At 37.5% G+C, this 21,085-nt stretch overlaps 1 protein-coding gene across 1 annotated transcript in view; it reads left to right on the forward strand.

The window, feature by feature from the left end:
• The window catches only part of CFAP47 (cilia and flagella associated protein 47), a 342,408-nt gene that overhangs the window by 200,880 nt on the left and 120,443 nt on the right, over nucleotides 1-21,085 (forward strand). The window contains exons 46-48 of the mRNA XM_028523447.1: nucleotides 18,474-18,670; nucleotides 19,624-19,767; nucleotides 20,369-20,542. Of these exons, the coding sequence (XP_028379248.1) occupies nucleotides 18,474-18,670; nucleotides 19,624-19,767; nucleotides 20,369-20,542 (515 nt within the window). The remainder of the gene's footprint in view (nucleotides 1-18,473; nucleotides 18,671-19,623; nucleotides 19,768-20,368; nucleotides 20,543-21,085) is intronic.

A 21,085-nucleotide genomic window follows, 5' to 3' on the forward strand; every position in this document is an offset into this window, starting at 1 on the left:
TTCCTCTCATACATGAGATTTTAAAGCATTTTCTAAATTCCCAAGTTTTTTAAATTTTTTACCCATTGAGTGTATTACCAATAACAATAGATGTTTGGGATGCAGATTGAAATATTATGAAACATATAATATATGAATTAGATAAATGTAAAGCTTTCTCTTCAAAACTAGGGAAGATGTTCCAGAACTCTGTCTGCTCACCCTTCCCCACCTCCTATTGTATTTCCAACAATGGCTCATAAAGCAGATTCTCATAAGCCCAGGGCTCTTGTGAATACAGTTTGAAAGCCACTGATTTATTTCAGATTCCACATTTTATAGATGAGGAAATTGAAACACAGAAAGGTTAACCAAATGAACTAAAATTAAGTTGTGACAGAATTCTATCCTCAACTTATATCTTCAACCCCTTTGATTAGGATGTCAGATGATAGGATACTTTGTTCAACACATATTTATTGAGAGCTTAGTGTGTGCAGATAGTGTTTAGGCTCCAGAGATAGAGCAGTGAACCCAATAAAAAAGGTCCTTGTCTTTTAGAAATTTGACGATGCAAAATTGTTCCTAGTGTTTGCTAGCCATCTTGGGCCATATGCTTTGAATGGCATTTAGTATCGGTTCCCACACTTCTGTGGCTCATTCTTTCATTCCATCCTGTGACTCAGGTTATTACTTTTTTGATAACTAGCTAGTTAGATGTACTAAAAATGGTTGTAAGATAGAGGACTATGACTAGCCACATGAGAACTTAACCCAAATTTTGACTTCAGTAATGTTTCAGTAACCATGATTCAGCTCTGGTTTTTAACTTCAAATGGCCTACCAATTATTAGTGGCTAGATTGACGTATTCGATATGTAGAATTATTAGCTTTGTTCATAACTCTCAGCCATTTATATTTTAAATCATTTGTTTCTACCCACATAATATATTATTAAAAATAATCACATGGTCTTCTTCCCCTGTTTAATCACTTTTTCTTCTAATACTTGAAGGTTGTGATATAATAGATGTTATTTATTTTTCAGAAAAATAAAATAAAGGTGCACTTTTACTTTATACAGAATAAATTCTGTATTTTTGTGCATGGGAGTGCAAAACAGATTTTATTTAACGTGTATTAAATTTAATGCACAGAACTTTAGTATACTGAAATTTAGAAATCCTTGAAGGTAATTAGGTAAGTTAATTGTGCTTATACAGTTTAAAAATCTGATTTTACTTGTCACTGCTATGTCATTTTATTTTTTGTTGAACAGAGTATAAAACTTATTTTCATTTTTTAAAACTAAAAGTCAGTAGAAAAGTAGTGTCAAGTGGAATTTTGTTTTTAAGTATGTGGGCAATTGAATGCTTGAATGTTAACTAGTAGCACATTCTGTTGTAATATTACACATAGGTATAATAAAACACAATGAAAATATTTGAAGTCAGCTTCTTTCCAGCATAAATCTATGATTATTTACTATCCATACATTAGTAAGTTTCTTTATTTCACCATTAAAATTAGAATGTTAGAGAATTTTTATTTTTTCTTTCATTCTTAAAACATTTTGATTTTTATCTTTTGTGTTTTAATAAGAAAAGTATTGTAACAGATACTATGATGATAGTTCATTTTTAATTTTATTGACTTTGAGAGAGAGAGTGAGATTGTTGTTCCACTTATTTATGCACTCATTGGTTGATTCTTGTACGTACCGTGACCAGGGGATTGAACCCACAACCTTAGTATTGTCCTGGTAAGTGTCGACACTCTAACTACCTTAGCTACCAGGCTAGGGCTGTGATGATAGTTCTTATGAAAGGAAATAATAATCCTGTCTTTTCTCAGAGAGGTGCCTCCTGATATGGAGGGCTTCCCCAATTGCACCTCACCACTGGATTTCATGTAGAAGCGTATCTGGATGTAATATTAAGAAAAGGAGATCTAGTAATGGAGTGAAAAGAGGAGTGATGTTAGTTTCAGTGGTTGGTAAGTGAGCAGGCACTTAGAATATAAACCATGAATACCTTATCCGCAAATTTCAAGGTCTGACCACTGTTAGATTTTGTTGACTATTGGGCTTTCTGTAATACTTGTATCCTAATCTCAGTGGTTGATATGAATCAGCTTTGGAGAGTGTGTTCTTGGGCAGTAACTGAATCCTCTGCCCTCCTTCCCCAATCATACATCTGAGGTCAGGGTCCAGTCCTATTGATCAAAGGATTCTCCTCAATTGACAATGGTATGTCACTGTTCACAGATCCCTTGCCTGCGTCAGAACATTGAGTCACATGCTCTTGTGATCTGGCCTCAGTCCAAGCAGCCTCCATGGTGGCCGAATAATTGAGCTGAGGCAACTGTCACTCCCCTCTCTTTCCATTTCAGGATAACTCTTCTTCACTTCTTCTTTTCCTTCACCAATGGGGGTTATGACCTGATGGAAACACTGAGTTTTGTCCCTTCTGGCTGAAATCCCTTTTAGAAATATCATGTTGTTTTTCTCATTTCATTTCTAGCCAACAACCTTGGTACTTCTCAGAAAAACAGATTTTAGACTTGCAGTTAACATCGTGATTTTTGAGATGAATGTTACGTAATAATATGTAAATCTTTACCAGAATTGACCTGGAATTGTGTAACTCTGTCAAATCTAAATACAGAGAGAAGGAACTGGAAATGCTTACTGGAAAAGTTAGGAAGAAATTTCTGTGAAGGATGATAGCTTGGATTGACTTTTCTGGTCATAGTACATGGGATCTCACATAGAAGAATAGTTGGTGCTCTGTATTCATATCTAGGCTGTATTGCATTTCATTTAATAATTTTTTCTAAAAATTACTGGTTTAAATGTAATTGTGCCTCTTCCATTCTTCATATGTTTTGTTACTTATTAAAACATATTGGTTAGAAACTTTATTTTATCTTTTATTGAAGATTAAAAAGGGTTTCATTCATTCAGATTTGTTTTTAAAGGATTCAAATGAATAAAGTCATCAGATTAAGTTCTTGTCCTCAGGAAGTTTATAGTCTAGTGGAAGTAACAGTATTGGACTCATAATAATCCTGATCTTCAAGTCCAACTGCTAAGTGCTTGTCTGCTTAACCTTTCAGACCATCGAGGTGTTTATTCACCTGGTTACAGAAATCATTTCAGGGCTTGAGTTGACCACAGTTGATTCAGGAAGAGAGACTTGGCAGTTTTTCTGGCATTTTGGCAAAGGATGGCTTTTATTTCTTTCTTGCCAGGTTGGCTAAGCTGGTAAGATAAGCAAGGATAAATAAGAAAAGTCTCTAAGAATGAGGTCAGCACCAAGAAGAGCCAAGTCAAAAGGTTGAGAAAGAAAGAAATCTTCATGATTTTAGCCCATGATTTCTAGATGCTGTCATTGTAAAGGCAGCCATTCCCTTTGTACCTGCCAATTATTACATCAGTGAATTACGTCTAGGGCTTCTGCTTATTTGAGTGGGGTTTCTGACACTTACAAATGAAAATGGTTTCAGAAATAGAGAGTCAAAAGCCTGGGCTCTTTCCACATTGCCATGATTTATTAACCCTGGCTGTGTGTGCTCCAGTGGCAGCTGGGTACCTTTGACAAAGTACGGATTCTAGGTCTGCTCTAGACCTGCTGCATCATCCCAGGTTGAAAGAGATTGAGGAACCTGTAAAAGTTCCCTCCAGGTGACTGTTGTCCTTAATCCACATATTAAGAGTCCAGGAAAGCACTGTTGCTCAGCATAAAGCCACCACTTTACGTCTCCATGTTACAACTGGAGAAAGTCAGGCCCAGAAAATGTAAGTCCCTTCAGGAGGCCACGGAAGAGTACACATCAAATCTCCTGAGTAAACCCTAAAGTTTACTAATACTTTGTCTACTGCCGTTTGCATTATGCTATGCTGCAGAAAACCATCATGCTGTCCTTTACTCTTAGGTTCATAATTGTCTTAGTTTGAGTCGCCTAAAAATGAAGCCTGAGAATAGAAGGAAGTAGTAACGCTTTACTCAGGAGATACAGCAGATCCAAGGCAATGAGAGTGAGAAAAAAAGAGAAACAAGGAAGTGGACAAAGGGAAGCAATGAGTCATGCATGAGCTGCTGCATCATTGTCTACTACTCACCCCCATGAATGACACATGCTGCCACAGGTCGTTCGGCAGGTGTCATTTTTGAAAAGCTATTTGAAAAGAAAGGCCCTTGAGCAATCACTGTGAGAGAGGAAGGAAAATAATTTTATCTGTGTATTTAGCTCCTGTCTCCTGGTCTTGTTTGCCACATTTTACTCTGTGAAAGTTAATGGTCCTGGGCTTCAAGGTAGCATTCCCTGGCCCTGTGGGATGTCAGCTTCCGTGCCCTACCATGGTGAGAGGAGCCAGAAATCCTCTATCTGTCTGTAGCGCAGCAGCTAAGGGGTTGGCTCCATTAGTTCTGCAGGAAGATACCGGCCGTCCTCAGCCAGGGAGGAACATGGAGGTTAGGACAAGCAGTTGAGGCTGCTGGAGGTGGTGGAACCAAGGGAATCTCGGGAAGCACATACAGTGTATCCCATACATCAGTGTTGTCTGAATATTAATATCTTAAAGAATTTTAGTAGTAACACTGTCAGCAGCTTTCAAGATAGGCAATGTGCAGTTTCTTTCCCTTATGCCTGCCTTCTGTGCTGAGATGCCTCATCCCAGGCCTGGGGCCAGTTCTCACTGCAGACCTGGGATCTACAAGCCTATCTGGGGCTTGTAGGCCATCTGGGTTGACTGCTGCTCTCCTGTGTCATCCCTCCCCTCTCATGAGCACCATTCCAGTGTTAAATCTGACAGTGCTGGCTCCTCATTCATATGCTGCCTGCCCTACCTGTGTTGCATCTCCCTCTATCCTGTGCAGTCCAGTATAGGCATAGGAAGAAATCTAGGCAGAAATCTATTTGATTTATTAAACCCCAGGCTGGCTGTGGCCAGACTGCTTCCCTGCGTACTAGTAGGCTCTTCTTGTCATCCAGCTTGTGGCAGACTACCTGAGGCCCTTCCAACAAGAATCTTGCCCCAAGATGTAGGATCCTGGGGCTTCTCTTGACTGTTGCATTGCCCTCTGACATCAGCCTGATCTAGTTCTCCTTTTCTCCAGTTCAAGTGCCTGATTAGAATTTGACTTCTGACTTTTGAAAATCAAAGCCATGACTGTTGTTGGACTGATACATCTTTCTGATTGGGCTGCCCTCTGCTGCGTGCCCTCCCATAGTCCGAGATCACAGCTTGCTCAGTTGCCAGTATGTGTCCTGTCCTAACATTTGAGGGTTTTTTGGTTTTTGTTTTTTTTTGTTTTTGCCAGTTCCAAGTTCCTTCTATGCTGCACCTTGAAGTAATGAGACATGACTGTGTCCTATATTATCAAATAAAATATTCTGTGAGTCAAATAATCTGCTATCACCTAGTCAACATAATTGTAATATCCAAGACTTGTATATATTCTTTATCCTCATGATTTTAATATAAGCTATTTTTAGTTAGATGAATATTTTACTTTGCCTTTATTGTTTTATATCTATGGACATAGAACTTGCCAAAAAAAGGTGAGCTTTTAAATTTTAAACAGTGTCTTATTCTCCCTATAGGTCTTCAAAGGTGAACATATGCTAGGCAACAATATATTTAAGGAGGCATTTAGTCAAAAATTGTATAGGCCTTTCCCCCTAGTTTATGTCCTAGAGAATGTGCTCTTCATTTGCTTGCTAACAGCTCATTCAAGCTGATTTGCACACTTAGTAAATCAATCCATATGAACTTAAAAATCAACTCTCTTCAAAATGTTTTATTCTTAATACAAGACAGTTAGAGAAAGTTTATGGTATTCAGACTTGAAAATGCAAAAGCACAAAGTTAATTTGCTTTCAGCAATCCCTTGCTTCTGTCCCCATGGAAGGGTTAATTAGAAAGTGAAATCTTAGTTCTTTTCTTTTGGAAATTTTATCTTCTTAAAAATTATATGAAAATGAAAACTTTTTAGTTAAAAATACTGTCAAGCTACTACTCCATGATGCACCCTCTGTTAATTTTCCATTAAATAATCCATGAAGACATATAAAAATTTAAAAGTTTAATAGCAATGGAAAGAAAAGATAACAGCCACCCATTTATATAAATCCTATGAGGAATTCTCAGTAATTACTGAGCTATTGTGGCCTGGCTGGAAAACACATTGAATATCCTCTGCCGACTCATACTCAATTAAAACATAATTTTGCTATAAAGAGCAAACAGTTTAGTCCCGTGACATGCCTTGTTCTCAGAAATTTATTGTCTGCACTTACCAGAAAACTAAGCAGATGCCTCCTCATTACTGGCACATAGTGGAGGTTTTAAAATATTTTTCTAATGAATGAATATACGTCAACTAAGTTCCAAGGTGGCCCGTTATTACTACTTGTTTGTTTGCATCCCTCTTGAAAAGACAACCCCCCTGGACTTCAAGTGACTACAACTGGAAGGAGAAATGTGGAGGAACATCTTTCTCTCAAGATTGTGTGGGATCTGGTGCTGGTGGCAGAGATGGGAAGAGTCCCAGGTTTTTGTGGTGCATGTTATTGTTGGTGGGAATAGAGTTTAATTCATTAACAGAAAGTTAATGAAATTTTCTAAAATGTAAATTTTCCCCTACATTATTTGAAAACTGCTAGTGGATGTCAGAAAATATCCTGCCTAATGAATGGATACATTTTTCATATAGGAAATCGACCCACAGGTATGTGCATTGAGCTACCTTCACATTTAGATCTAAGCAGTCATTGCTAAGTTAAAGGGGATGGGAGGGACTCTGTATGGGTGACCACCTAGGAAAGATAACCCTCTGCTATTTATAGGAGCAAGCGAGAGGGCAGAAGCAGTTTTTTAAAAAAAATTTTTAATTGTTGTTCAAGTACAGTTGTCTCCATTTTCCCCCCTCTACTTCCCCCCACCCCACCCATCCCCACCTCCCACCCTGGATCCCACCCCGTTTTGGCTTTACCCTTGTGTCCTTTATACATGTTCCTTGACATCCCAGAAGATAATGCCAGAAGATAAAAGAGTGACACCTAAATGGGTAATAGTATAACAATAGAATGACAAAGACAAGAGATTGTGAAGAATAAGAGAAAAAGACATTTTCAAAGGAACAAGAATGATACTTAAGGCATAGTGCTGAGGCAAAGTAACTGTCATTGTAGAATTTTAAATCCCAGTAAACTATCACTCAAGAGTAAAGTTGAAATAAAAATATTTTGAATTCAACAGTGAAATTGAGATGATTTAAAATTCACAGATATTTGCCAAATAAAATAAATGGAGGATCTACTTATGGGTGAGGGAAATTGAATTTGGAAGAAAGAATTGGGATGAGAGCAGCCATTAATAAAATAAGGGTAAATGTGCATAAATTTCAACCAACATTGGCTATGGAAATAATAATAACAAATCATTCAAGAAGTTTAAAAACAAAGAAAATTCAAACACAAGACAGTAATATTAATTTTATAAGGAGTGGGTTATTGCCATTATAGGCATGTAAGATTCTCATATTTGGAGAGACCAGTTCTGAACTATTTTAAGATACTTTATGTAAAGTATGAATGCTGAAAATTTGGGCAAACCAAAAAATATAGAAAAAGAATTTATAATTTCTAAACCAGTAAAATGCATAAAAGGAAATAAGGAAAACTCGATGAGCCAAATAGAATTAAAAAACCAGAGAATAACTAAAAAAAGGATATAGTAAAGAGATATTAAACACAAATATATCATTACTCAAGTTAAATATAAACCAACTAAACTATAAAAGGTGATAATTTTCACAATGAAAAGTGAAATGCAGTTTTGCTTTTTTTACTGCTTACAAAATTACCTGGTAAGATATCAAAAAACCTACAATAAGTATTTACAAATCCAAAAATAGCTGACATAAATATATTGATGTTTGAATAAATAGACTTTAAGGCAAATAAATGTATTATGTAATCCAAAAAGAAAGAATCCAATGTACAGGAAAATTTCAAACTTTCTTTTACCTGACCGTATAATTTTAAAAAGTATTATAACACAAAATTGGCAAATATGGAAGGAAAAATGAACATACCCACCATTAGAGTGGGAGATTTTATTATACATCTCTCAATAATTGAGAGATCTAGCAGACAGAATGTGATTAGTAAGGCCCTACTAGACCTGATCAACACAATAAGGTTAGGTTTTCCTGTATCTTTTAAGTTTAACTTGGCTATGCTGGGAAAAACAGTGCACAATTCTTGCCCTTTGCTCAGTTTAGTACTTTGGTACCTTTCTGTGGCCTTTCTCCTGTGCTTTTGGGGACCTGTGAGGATATACAGGAATTACCTTTCAGCAAAACCTGACAGGGTACCACAGAGCAGTCTTTTCTGCTTGCAGATAATTAGAAACATCATGGGGTGAGAAATGCAGTGGTCTGAGCCATTTGGACGTGGTCAGAGAAAAAAGGTCACATGTCATTCTCTTTTAACAGCTCCCAAGCTCTCTTTTTCCTTCCTCGATTCCTACTTCCCTCTTTTATTTTTATCCTCCTACCGTGTTTTTTTCTTTATCCCTTTTCCAATCTTTTCCTCTCTTTTCACCCTTAAGTAGTATATTATTTTAGATCTTCCTGGTGCTGGAAAAGCAAAGTAGTTCAGCTTCTTTTGAAGTGATAAAGCCCATTTTAACCAATATTTCAAAAAGGGAACTTGTCCATAGTTAGTATGGGTCTTTATCATTTTACATTACTGTTATTTTATTGAGTAGTATAATAAATTTGACAATATAAGCAGCTAAACCATTTCAGAAAATGGTTTTCTTGAGTAAATGATGTTATGCTACACTTTTACTAGTAAAAAATTTTACAAAATAAATCAAACACACACTAATATTTATAATTGCTGAATTTTTTTACTGTTCCTTTTTTTATTGTTGTTCAATTACAGTGGTCCCCATTTCCGCCAATACTCTCCCTTGCTCTACCTACCCCCCACCTCCCACATTCAGTCCTCCTCCCACAGCCTTTGGCTTTGTCCATGGGTCCTTTATCCATGTTCCTTGACAACCCTTCCCTTTCTTTCCCTTGTTATCCCCCTCCCCCTTCCCCTCTGGTCACTGTCAGTTTGTTTCTTATTTCCATGTCTCTGGCTCTATTTTGCTTGCTTGTTTGTTTTGTTGATTAGGTTCCACTTATAGGTGAGATCACATGGTATTCGTCTTTCACCGCCTGGCTTATTTCACTTAGCATAATACTCTCCAGTCCCATCCATGCTGATGTGAATACTTTTTTAAAATCTGAAATCTATGTCTTCCCAAAATGTTAAAAAATAAATAAATAAATATGAAATCTATGACACACTTCGTGTTTTTGATACTACATGAAGAAAGTAATGAGCAGTGAGTACGCAATGAATCTGTCACTCTCTTTACCAGAGTATTTGTGAGGCAGATGTGCTAATAAGAACAAAATAAAGGGACTGAAATGGGTAAAATTCCAACTGGTATGTGTTTGTATTTTTACTTGTAGAACAGAAAAAAAATCTAGTCTAAAACTTGGCAGTAGCAGATGGAAAGTAGGATTAGCAAATAGGCTAATAAATTCTCCGAAAGTACAATTACTCATACATGAATTTGGAACAAATAAATATTTATTATAAATTCATTTGTATAAATGAACTCATATAAATATAGCTGTTCACTCTCTTGATACCTCATCTTCTGAATTAAGAGCTTCTAACCATTGTTTGCCAGTAATATACTTAAATAATTAACTATAGAAGTTAATGATCAATTCACTGTATATATTTAGTCTCTTCTACATTTCTGATGCACAAAGAAACCTAAGATAAATTCATCAAATTATATTCTATAAATCCCTAGCATTCTTTTAAAGTACTTTGGTTTGGCTACACAGGGGTTGTGGATGTGAATTGGAGCTTCCAGCTTCTCATCCTACTTCAACCAGATCAACTCTATGTTAATTAGTTTCATATGTTGAGATTCTGTCTTAGGTATCGTTCATACACAGGACCTCTAAACCAAAAAGTAAAATGCTTGAAAGCTACTGATTAAATCTCACTCTTTGATTTTTGCAGATTAAGAAATTGAGTTGTGGAAAAAAGAAAAGTCTAGTTCTGAATGGTGTGGCTCAGTTGGTTGGGCATTATCCCACAGAGCTAAAGGTCACCTAGTCCATTCCTAGTCCAGGGCACAATCCTGGTTTGCGGATTGGGACATGTATGAGAGGCAACTGATCCATGTTTCTCTTTCACATGGATATTTCTCTCCCTCTCTTTCTCCTTCCCTTCCTTTCTCTCTAAAAATGTCTGAGTTCTTTGCCCAAGGTCACAGGGCTCAGGAGAGGAACTAAAACTGGAAAACAGAATGTTAAATTCTCAGTTGATTGCTTCTTTCACCTTACTGTCTTATACATGTATCTTCCTTTGTAGTAAAGAGGGAGATTGTTTCAGTAAAAGCTCAAGTGGATTCTGTCTGCCTGTATGCATGTTTTATGTAGTCTTCCCTCCTTTGCTGACACTGGTTTGGGCTGTGTGACCTGCTTTGGCCAATGGATTATTAAGGAATGTGCAGGAAGCAGATATTTGATAACCATTTGTATATTAGAGCCCCCCTTCTTTTGCTACCAGTAATTCTTCTGTATATGAAAATAGTAGGCTCATCTCATAGAAGTTTAGAGAGTTTATGGACAGACTTTCTAGATGACATCCCAATTCATGAGTGAGTCCACCCAATACCACATGAAGCAGATAAGCTTTCTGAGATGGGGTGAGACCATAGAATCATGAGCAAATAAATTGCTCTTTCTTTAAACAATAGGTTTTGGTATGGTTTGTTATGCAGGGATAGCTGACGAAAATGGTAGTATTGATTTTTATTGTTACAATCATGACCTATTGTAGGATCTGAGTATAGCATGTTTTTAAGAGTTGTTCCAAAAACTGTAGATCACAATGACTTCTTCTAGCCAATGTTATGTAAAATTAAGTATTCTTTTATTAGAGAGATTCTCTCTGATGTTCCTTTATTTTCCTCAGTAACTGTAATCTGATAACTTTAGATATACAGTCATACCTTGGTACTTATCAGCTTCAGAACTCGTCAAACCCTGTAATTGTCACATTTTGATGAGAAAAAATGTTTCAGCACTAGGTGCTTGCTCAGGACTCATCACACTTGCTAGAACTTGTATGAGTCAACACTGCCACCCCTCAAGACAAAATGTTTCATTGTTCAGTACTCATCAGTTTTGCCACTTGTCACGAGTTCTGGAATGAATTTGTCATGAGTTCTGGAATGAATTAACAATGAGTACTGATGTACCACTGTATCTGGTTATCTTTAATGATTGAATACTTACAACTGTCACAGTTACCAGGATCACCTATAAAGAAAAGGCCCCAGGTGAGCACATCTGAGGAGACTAGGGATGGAAGAGACAGGTCCAGAATATCTTTAATATTTGTAATGCCCAGGTCAAAAGTATATATGAAAGCCTACATACCATATGTCTAAATTTTAAAAGTAATAAATCAAACTAACAAAGTGTTAAATAGAATATATTCTATTACTTCACATCGACAAATATTACCTTACACAAACCTGAAAGAGCCAAGTTTGAATTTAGAATTCTTGGCCGCCTCAGAGTTTTGCACTAGAATGTGACAACACAAACTACCAGGACCCTGGCCTGCTGCTAATTCTGTTTTCTTCCTTTTTTCAACTCTGACACGTGCTGTAAAGGCTCTTGTACAAATAAATGTGTGGGTACCTCAGCTTGTATAACTACTATTGGCTCATATCTTCCCCTTAATAGCCACCTCTTAGTTACTGGGAGTAACTTCAATCCTGGGAGTCTCACAGTGGGAGGGCTGACATTGGGAAAAGTCCTGTGCAAGCACTGGAGATGGGATCAAAGCACTCTGAGTTGGGGATTACAGTATCCCATGAACTTGGAATATGGCTTGGGCTCGGTTCCATGTAGGCCTGTCTGCTTGGGCTTATGTACTCCTTGCACAAGTAGAGAGACAATGTCAGAGAAGATTCAGAGCCCAGGACAGGAAGCTCCCTTTCCTGTATGTACAGGTATGTGTCAGGTTGGGGAACCCCAGACCCTAAGGCCAGGTCTCAAGATCGGTAGTTTCAGAAGTGATCCCAGGAACCATAGGTGGGGAGTGTGAGAAAGTAAGAGATAGCAAAAAGATGCAGCCAATTCAGAGAGTGTAACTGAACCATTGCTAATATGAGCTATTTGGTTTCAATTTCACTGGGGATCTCTAGGAGTTAGTGGAGAATTCACCCCAGAGTTACTCTAACCAAAAGACAAAGAAGGTGGGTAATTTTTTCACCCATATGTTACATAATTTGTTGAGGACTGCAGTTGTAGGCATTGTCACTTCTGGCCTGATACATGTGAGCTGCCTCCTGTGACCACAGTAAGCCCTCAAGAAGAATGTCACAGTTTTCCATTACACTATTGACCTACAGGGAAGATTTAAATGAAAGAGGACATGGCAGGACGCAGATAGCATCTGTTACAGTGAAGAATTGGAAAGGACTTTGAGAAAACATACTCCTTAGAGAGTAATAGTATGGTGGCACAATATGGCCAGTAAAATTTCCACATTTCTACAAATCAAGATAATTTTCACCTCTACTATTTTACATCTATGGAAATGTGGATACTAGCTGATGCACACCTTCATCTAGAAGCAACTTCTTGTTAGTACTATATGATTGTATTCCTGCTTATGTTTCTGAAATGAATCAATGAACTTATTTCATATGTTTAAGAAAAAGAAACAGCCCTGGCTGGCATAGCTCAGTGGATTGAGCTCGGGCTGCGAACCAAAGTGTCGCAGGTTCGATTCCCAGTCAGGGCACATGCCTGGGTTGCAGGCCATGGTCCCCAGCAACCACACATTGATGTTTCTCTCTCTCTCTCTTTCTCCCTCCCTTCCCTCTCTAAAAAATAAATAAATAAAATCTTAAAAAAAAAACTTTAAAAAAAGAAAAAGAAACAAATACTGTTTTTACCAATATATCTCCATAAACAGAACCATCTTTCATCCGTAGCCCACATTATAGTGGATTTGGTTTTGGACTTGTAAGGGAGAGGGGCTGGCACAGTGCATTCCTTAGGGTCTTTATTCATGAACGTTTCATGAGTTGGAAAATGTGCACTTAAGAATCTCCTGTCAACAAATTTTACATACCAAAAACTCATTGCATCTAAATGCACCAAGGTAAAATGTTTGAAATATCAAGGAAAAGTACAGAAATAAAATACAATTGGTAAATAAAAAAAAAAAAGAATGACCTTGGCTTTCACTTTTGACTCAATATCATTAAGAAAGGAATATGTTTAGGAAAAAGAACAGTGTGTAACACAAAGCTTTTAACAGATGCTTTACACTTGAACTTGTGCATTTCAATTATTGTTTACTATTAAATAGATATTCTTTATTCTTTATTTTTGCTGAAAATAATTATTGTTGAATTGCTTAAATTTCCTATACTAAGCACTTTAATTTTCTTTAAATTACTTAATCTAAGAATTTTCATTTGTCTCTTCATGCAAGACAAAAATGGGGTTTCATTATTTCTGTTAATAAAATACTGTTATTTTATTTTTGTCAAATCATTATCTCACCAGGTTTATTCTAATGATATTGCCACAACAAAAACACTTCTTTCAGAAGGGAAGTAATCAGTGAATAACTTATGATAAAGTGTGCCTAGAGCCCTTTGGACAAGAGGAAATCTTACTCTAAATTTTTTTAAAATATATTTTATTGATTATGCTATTACAGTTGTCCCATTTCCCCCTTCACTCCCCTCCAATCTGTACACCCTCTCCCACCCACATTCCCCCCTTTTAGTTCATGTCAATGTGTCATAAGTTCTTTAGCTTCTACATTTCCCATACTATTCTTGCCCTCCTCCTGTCTATTTTCTGCCTACAATCTATGCTACTTATCCTCTGTGCCTTTTCCTATTCTCTCCTCCTCCCACTCCCCTGTTGCTAACCCTCCATGTGATCTCCATTTCTGTGGTTCTGCTCCTGTTCTATTTGTTTGCTTAGTTTCTTTTGGTTTTGTTTTAGGTGTGGTTGTTAATAATTGTGAGTTTGCTGTCCTTTTACTATACATGGTTTTTTAATCTTCTTTTCTTAGATAAGTCCCTTTAACATTTCATAAAATAAGGGCTTGGTGATGATGAACTCCTTTAACTTGACCTTATCTGAGAAGCACTTTATCTGCCCTTCCATTCTAAATGAAAGCTTTGCTGGATAGAGCAATCTGGGATATAGGTCCTTGCCTTTCATGACTTCGAATACTTCTTTCTAGCCCTTTCTTGCCTGTAAGGTCTCTTTTGAGAAATCAGCTGACAATCTGATGGGAACTCCTTTGTAGGTGACTGTCCCCTTATCTCTTGCTGCTTCTAGGATTCTCTCCTTCATTTTTACCTTGGCTAATGTAATGATGATGTGCCTTAGTGTGTTCCTTCTTGGGTCCAACTTCTTTGGGACTCTCTGAGCTTCCTGCACTTCCTGGAAGTCTATTTCCTTTGCCAGAATGGGGAAGTTCTCCTTTATTATTTGTTCAAATAAGTTTGCAATTTCTGGCTCTTCCTCTTCTCCTTCTGGTACCCCTATAATTCGGATGTTGGAATGTTTAAAGATGTCCTGGAGGTTCCTAAGCTTCTCCTCATTTTTTTTGAATTCTTATTTCTCCATTCTTTCCTGTTTGGTTGTTTCTTTTTTCCTTCTGGTCCATGCTATTGTTTTGAGTCCTTGTTTCCTTCCCATCACTATTGGTTCCCTGTGCATTTTTCTTCATTTTTCTTATTGTAGCCTGCATTTGTTCATCTAATCTGTGACCAAAATCAACCAATTCTGTGAGCATCCTGATCGCCAGTGTTTTGAACTGTGCATCTGATAGGTTGGCTATCTCTCGGTCACTTAAAAGGATGGGTTCTGGGGCTTTGATTTGTTCTTCTGTTTGAGCCATCTCTCTTTCTCTTTCTCTCTCTCTCTCTCTTTTTTTTTTTTTTTTTTTGGTCTGGTCTAGTCTGTTACAGTAAGGGTCAGAGCCTTAGGTGTTCACCAGGGCTGGGCACCCCAGTCGCTGGGTTGTGACGTTGTATGTGGGGGCGGGGTGGAGAGGCAACAGTGGCGGTTGCCCCATTCTCTGTGGGACCTCAGTCCCTTCTGCTGGTTCCCTGAAGCAAACTGGGCCCCTCTGGTGCTAATTCCCCATGTGGGTGGGCTTCTGCATGCCGTGGGACCCTCCAAGGATCTCCCCTGTGAGGCTGGGTGTCTTTCCATGGGCCTCAACTCCCACAGGTGACCTTAATCAGTGTCCCGAGGCTCTATTTCCCAGTGCTTTGATCCTGGGTTGTGCGCACTGCCTTGCTTTACAATCACCACCTCACTGGGCCTGCTGGCTGCCGGTTGCCACCCCTGGACCGGGGTCTGCCAGCTGCCGCCTGCGCACTCAGGGTCCACCTGCTGCGGTCTTGTGTGCCCAGGATGCCTTATGCACTCGGTCCCACCACTCTCTGCTCTCCAAGCCTTGACCTGTGCCTGGCTGCTTGTCTCTGCCTCTCCTACTGGTCTGGATGTATGGATCTAATTCAACTTCTTGGTTGTCTGACTTCCATTCAGATCAATTTTCTGTCATTTCTGGATGTTATTCTGTTTCTAAATTGTTGTTGTCCCTATTTTGGTTGTGCGTGGAGGTAAGGTGCATCCACCTATGCCTCCATCTTGGCCAGAAGTCCCCTAAAGTTTGATTTGTTCTTGAAAAGGATGTGATAAAAATAACACTCTGACAGACTTTGTCTCCTCCTTAGACCAGCTGAGAATCTTGGAATTTGGTTAGATGTAACATAGATTTCCAATATGATCCGTTAACATTGTGTTTGAATATACAGTATGTAAATACAATACATGACATACAGCAATATACAGCATGCAATACATGCCATATAATACATAATTAATATATTTTATAATATATAGTACATCACATGTAACTTATAGCACACATACAGATCTTCAATTTATTTGAAAAATTATTGAAAGCAGTTATTGTTCTTGCAAGAGGGGCTGATTTTCTTGGTGTACAAACTTCAGTGTGCTTGGAAACAAATTTGCCATTTTTAATATTTGTGTTATTAAATGCAGGTCAATTGAAATTATTACCAATTAATGCCATAATGTTACAGGGTGCAGCCAAGAGGGGGGACCCCACATAGGCATTTGAAATGGGGTCCAGATCTCAAGGTGTTCAGGAAATATTAAGATGTCCTCACCCCACCCCCCCGAAAGGTGTGGGTTGGGGGAAGGGACACATGGAGCAGGGCCATTGAGAGCTGTTTCGCATAGCAACAGCCTTGCAGCTAACTCTGGCATGGTCATTTAACACATCTATAACCTTTGACTCGTTACAAAGATATGTTAAATAGCTGCGGCCATGCTCTGAACCAGGGGAATGGAAGTAACTTCCCCACCGAGACGTAACTGGGGGGCAGGTCCCCTGAGTTACAGCGCCTGCATGGGAGCTTGGAGATGATTGGCTCTGTGACATGGGCCCACACCTGCCCATACTCATGATGGCAGTACAGTAAAGCTAGAAGGATATGAGTTCTGGCATGTGAGGCCAATTGTAGGAGGAGTTGGAAATGGGGCTGTAGAGGGAGACTGGCGCAGGGATTTAAACCCAGGCGCAGCAGTCATTAGAGAGAACCACGCATCTTTAGCAGAGTGGGGATAGCAGAGTGGGGACTTCCCCAGACCTGCGAGAGAGAATCCCATGCAGCTTTAGCAGAGAACTGCCACTCAGCTTTGGCAGAGTGGTAACATGCGCCCCCCCCCACCCGCCCGTGGCCCTGAGTGGAGAGAACCATGTGGTTTTGACTGAGTGGGAACTCCCGTGGCTCTGGGACAGAGGACCATGTGGCTGGAGCAGTGGAGAGAGGACCGTGTGCCTTTGCCAGAGTGGGGACCCCCGCAGCTTTAGAAGAAGGAACCACCACCCAGCTTTAGCAGAGATCCCAGCAACACAGCTGATGGTGCCGGGAACTGAGGGAGGCTTACCAGCCTAGCACAGGTTACTGGGAAGAACCAGGTACTGCCTGAGCCATGGACTTCTATTTCCTTTCCTGAGATACGGTATTCTGGACTGGGCAAAGGGGAAAGGAAGGACTGTGTCTGTTTGTGGGTGTTTTAAGGGACTTTGGGATTTTGATGAAGACATTAGGTCACTACTTTAAGTCTGTATACCATTAAATAAAATGTCCTTTCCTTTTCACGAATCTCTGGCATTGAGAGACATCTTTCCTATAGGTGGCGGACATAATGGACCTGGGGTTTTCTTTCGGGTAATAGTATATTGTCCCGGGCCCCCCTTGTTGTTCTGTAACAATAATATCTGTCTGGTCCATTGGTTGATAAGCTTGGTTCATTTTCTTGGTTTGAGAGAACTTTGCAGAATTAGGCTTCTAAATATTTTTTATCATTTGTTTTTTCATGTACTACTTAATTACTTTGGTATTAGTTGAAATTTCTGTTATATTCTTATACTGCATCCTACTTTAGAGTTGAGAGGTTTTTATAATGACTTTCTCATTTTATGGAGAATAAGGCAATGCTGATCTTCTGAGAAAAAGTAGTATTGCTTGGAAGGAAAGGGCCAACATAGATAGCATACCCATCATAAGAAATGATATTACCTAAAAAAATAAAATAAAATAAATAAAAAAAATAAAAAAATAAAAATAAATAAAAATAAAAAATAATAAAAAAAAGAAATGATATTACCAATTAACTTAAGGTAAATGGCATAACAAGGTGATATGAGAAGTGTTAATTAGACATAGTTCTTTGTGCTTCCTTAGATTATTAACTAAGAAAAAATTTTTTCTATCTGTTGGTCAAGTTGCAAATTATTTTGATATGGGACAGAGCACCCATAAGTCCAGAAATCTGGAAAACAATAATGCTTACCAAATATTCCAAATATCTGTCTTATTTCTTAGCTCCCATTCAGTTAGATAGAGCCATATGACTAGTTCTGGCAAACTAAATGTAATTTGTGATACTTTGGGGCTGAGCATTGAAAAGTCAGTCCATGAACACACTCACAACCACTCCTCTTCACCTGACCTGTCAGGGAAGGAGGAGAGGTATTTCTGATGATATATCTTTCACAGCATGGGTCCCTGAATGACTTGATAGAGCAGACTCTCCTCTGACCTATGAATGACCTATTTGTCATTGACAAATAAAGTTGCTTGTTATGCCATGAAGATTTAAGGGTAGTGTGTTAACTTGTCATAAACCAGTCTCTTCTAGATTATACAATTAAATGCAGTAATATTAAACATTGCTTTACCCCAAATGATTTTAGGATGTATGCCATTTAAAATAATTCAACTATTTTTAAATTATTTTCATAGTTCCAGATGGATCTTTTGTAATTTCCTTACGATTTACTCCTGCACCTCCTGGACGCTACCCTTGCCAAATTTTGTTGGTGTCAAACTATGATGTACGTCTGTATTATGTTGAAGGTGTGGTGGCTGATGAGTATCCAGCCGCTGGAATTAAATTTGAAACACCCACATTTCAAGCCCTTACCCAGAAAATTCCAATAGTAAGTACGAACATTTTTTTTGTATTTTTCTTCATTCTCACTACCACCATCTCAATTAAAGTGTTCCAAACTCTCATCTTGAACTGTTATTGATTTCTAAATGCATTATCAGTTCCTATTTATTTCTCTACATTGAAGTCAGAGTTTTATTCCTGAATATAAATGTCATTGTGTTACTCACCTGATTAATCACTTTGTGTAATAAAATTAAGGGGATCTCTTTGTGTAAAAAAATTAACTTTAACTTCCTTAACCTATCATCAAATTCCCACTCAAAAACTATGCCTCCTGGCTCCACAAAGCAGACTAATGGACTCTCCGATCACTCTGCTCCAAATTCATTTGTTATCTTGATGCTATTAAGATGAGTTTATGGGCACTAAGAACAATGATTGGCTGTAGCTTGGCTATCTATCACTCAAAGTGATCATATAGCATAAAAGAAGGTAATATAATTATAAGGAATTTTAAATTTTTGACTGATAAATTGTCTTTTATTTGTTTAATTATTAAAGATATAACAGAAGTCTGCTCAAAGCACAAAACCTTGCTCTGATGACATATGTAATGTAACCTTTGCTATGCAAGCAATCTACAGTTAGAACACTTTTTTGTGGCCAATTACTAGGAGTAAAATGTGTAACCCCCAAGACCATTTTATCATTTAAACCCCTAATAAGTCCAACAAGGGAATATTTCTTTAGATATCAATAATCCATGGATCAACCTGTTAGGCAAGGCTCCTGTATGACACTGAACAAGCATATAGTCATTCTTGTGCCTCATTCACATTTTTGATAGTTGTTCTTAACAAATATGACTTTCAAATGGAGATTCTTAAGAGATAGACTCAAAAATACAATATATGATTTTATGAAAAATACCAAGAATTAATATGTAATTCAACTTCATAAATATCTCTGATATTTATCTACTTTTCTCATGCTTTTTAGACTAATAAAACCAAGAAGGAATGCAAATATCGTGTGACTATAGAAGGAGAAACATTTGATGGACCTCCTGAAGTATCTGTTAAACCAGGAGAAACTTTAGAGTACCCTCTCACATTCAAACCTGTTTTGGAACGTGAGTTTATGGTATGAACTCATTGATACTATTTACCTAGTGTTAGTTTGTCAATAAAACAATGTATTACATTAACCTATATAATTTATGGTACATCTTTTTTCAGATAAGTTATATATTCATGAATTTGATCATTTGTGTTCACTCTGCTTGAAACTCTAATAAATGTTTTAGTTTGAGAGCTAAACATTCTGAAATTGCAATGCCATTGGCTGCCATTACTTATATCTAGATTATTTTTATATAAACTGTGTAAAAAATAAAATCATTGCTCCTATTGTTTTTATTCATTAAGGAAGTTAGTATTTCAGAAATTAGTTTCTGAAGACATATTTATTTGACAAGGATGTAAACACTCATGTACTTGCCATGTAACAGAATGCCTATCTAAACTCTGTATTTAGAAAAAGTAAAGAGAAATAATGAGACTTTCACAGGAAAGTCATCTTAGTCTTTCAGCTGAGGTACTGTACATAAACTAGAAGAGTAAATGGCTGACAACTCTGTGAATGCTCATTTCATTACTCAGATTCAAGATTAATAGGACAGTAGAGGTTGTATGGCATTCAACTGTGACTCCTAAGGAGCTGAAATTTGGTTTATTTGTCACAGGGCACACTTACTGTAGAAAATAAAATAGATGGTATGGAGCATATCTTTGCCTTGAAAGGGATTGGCAAAAGACCCGTGGCCTTGGAACGCATCGTTGCAAACTGTAATGTGGGGGTCCAAGAAAATAGAACCATAATGGTGCCTAATTATGAAAAGGACATGGTAATATACAAGGTAAGATTTTTTTTTAGTGGGAGTATTTTGAGTTATATGAAAATTTAAATCATTTACTTATATTTAACTAGGTGAAACAATGACACATAAGGAATGTTTAGAATTCTACTTTTTATTAGTCTAACAGGTATTAAGTTTCATTGCAATTATAAAGCTGAATTAGTTCTGAACAAGTTTCATTTCTAAGTATTAGTATATAATCATAAGACATATTAAAATCTACTTGAGTCACGTGTATTTTCACTTGTAGAAATTGTACTAAATAATACAAGTTATTTTCAAAAGAATTTTAAACATGTTTTGTAATTTTAATGTGAAACCTATAAACACAAAATTCCAAAAATGTATTCTGTCTTTTTACTAGTGTGAATAATATTCACATTTCTTCATGTGAAGAAATGCATAATTATTTGCATGTTTATTTTTATGGAGTTTTCAACTTAGCTCTCCTTGCTAGATTTGTTTCAGCCAATCACAAAATAAATGTTCCACTCCCCACTCCCATATTGATCTACAAATTATTGTGTGCTCAATAGAATCCTT

Source organism: Phyllostomus discolor, chromosome X (genome assembly GCF_004126475.2).
Source record: "Phyllostomus discolor isolate MPI-MPIP mPhyDis1 chromosome X, mPhyDis1.pri.v3, whole genome shotgun sequence".
In the NCBI taxonomy this organism is placed as follows: Eukaryota; Metazoa; Chordata; class Mammalia; order Chiroptera; family Phyllostomidae; genus Phyllostomus; species Phyllostomus discolor.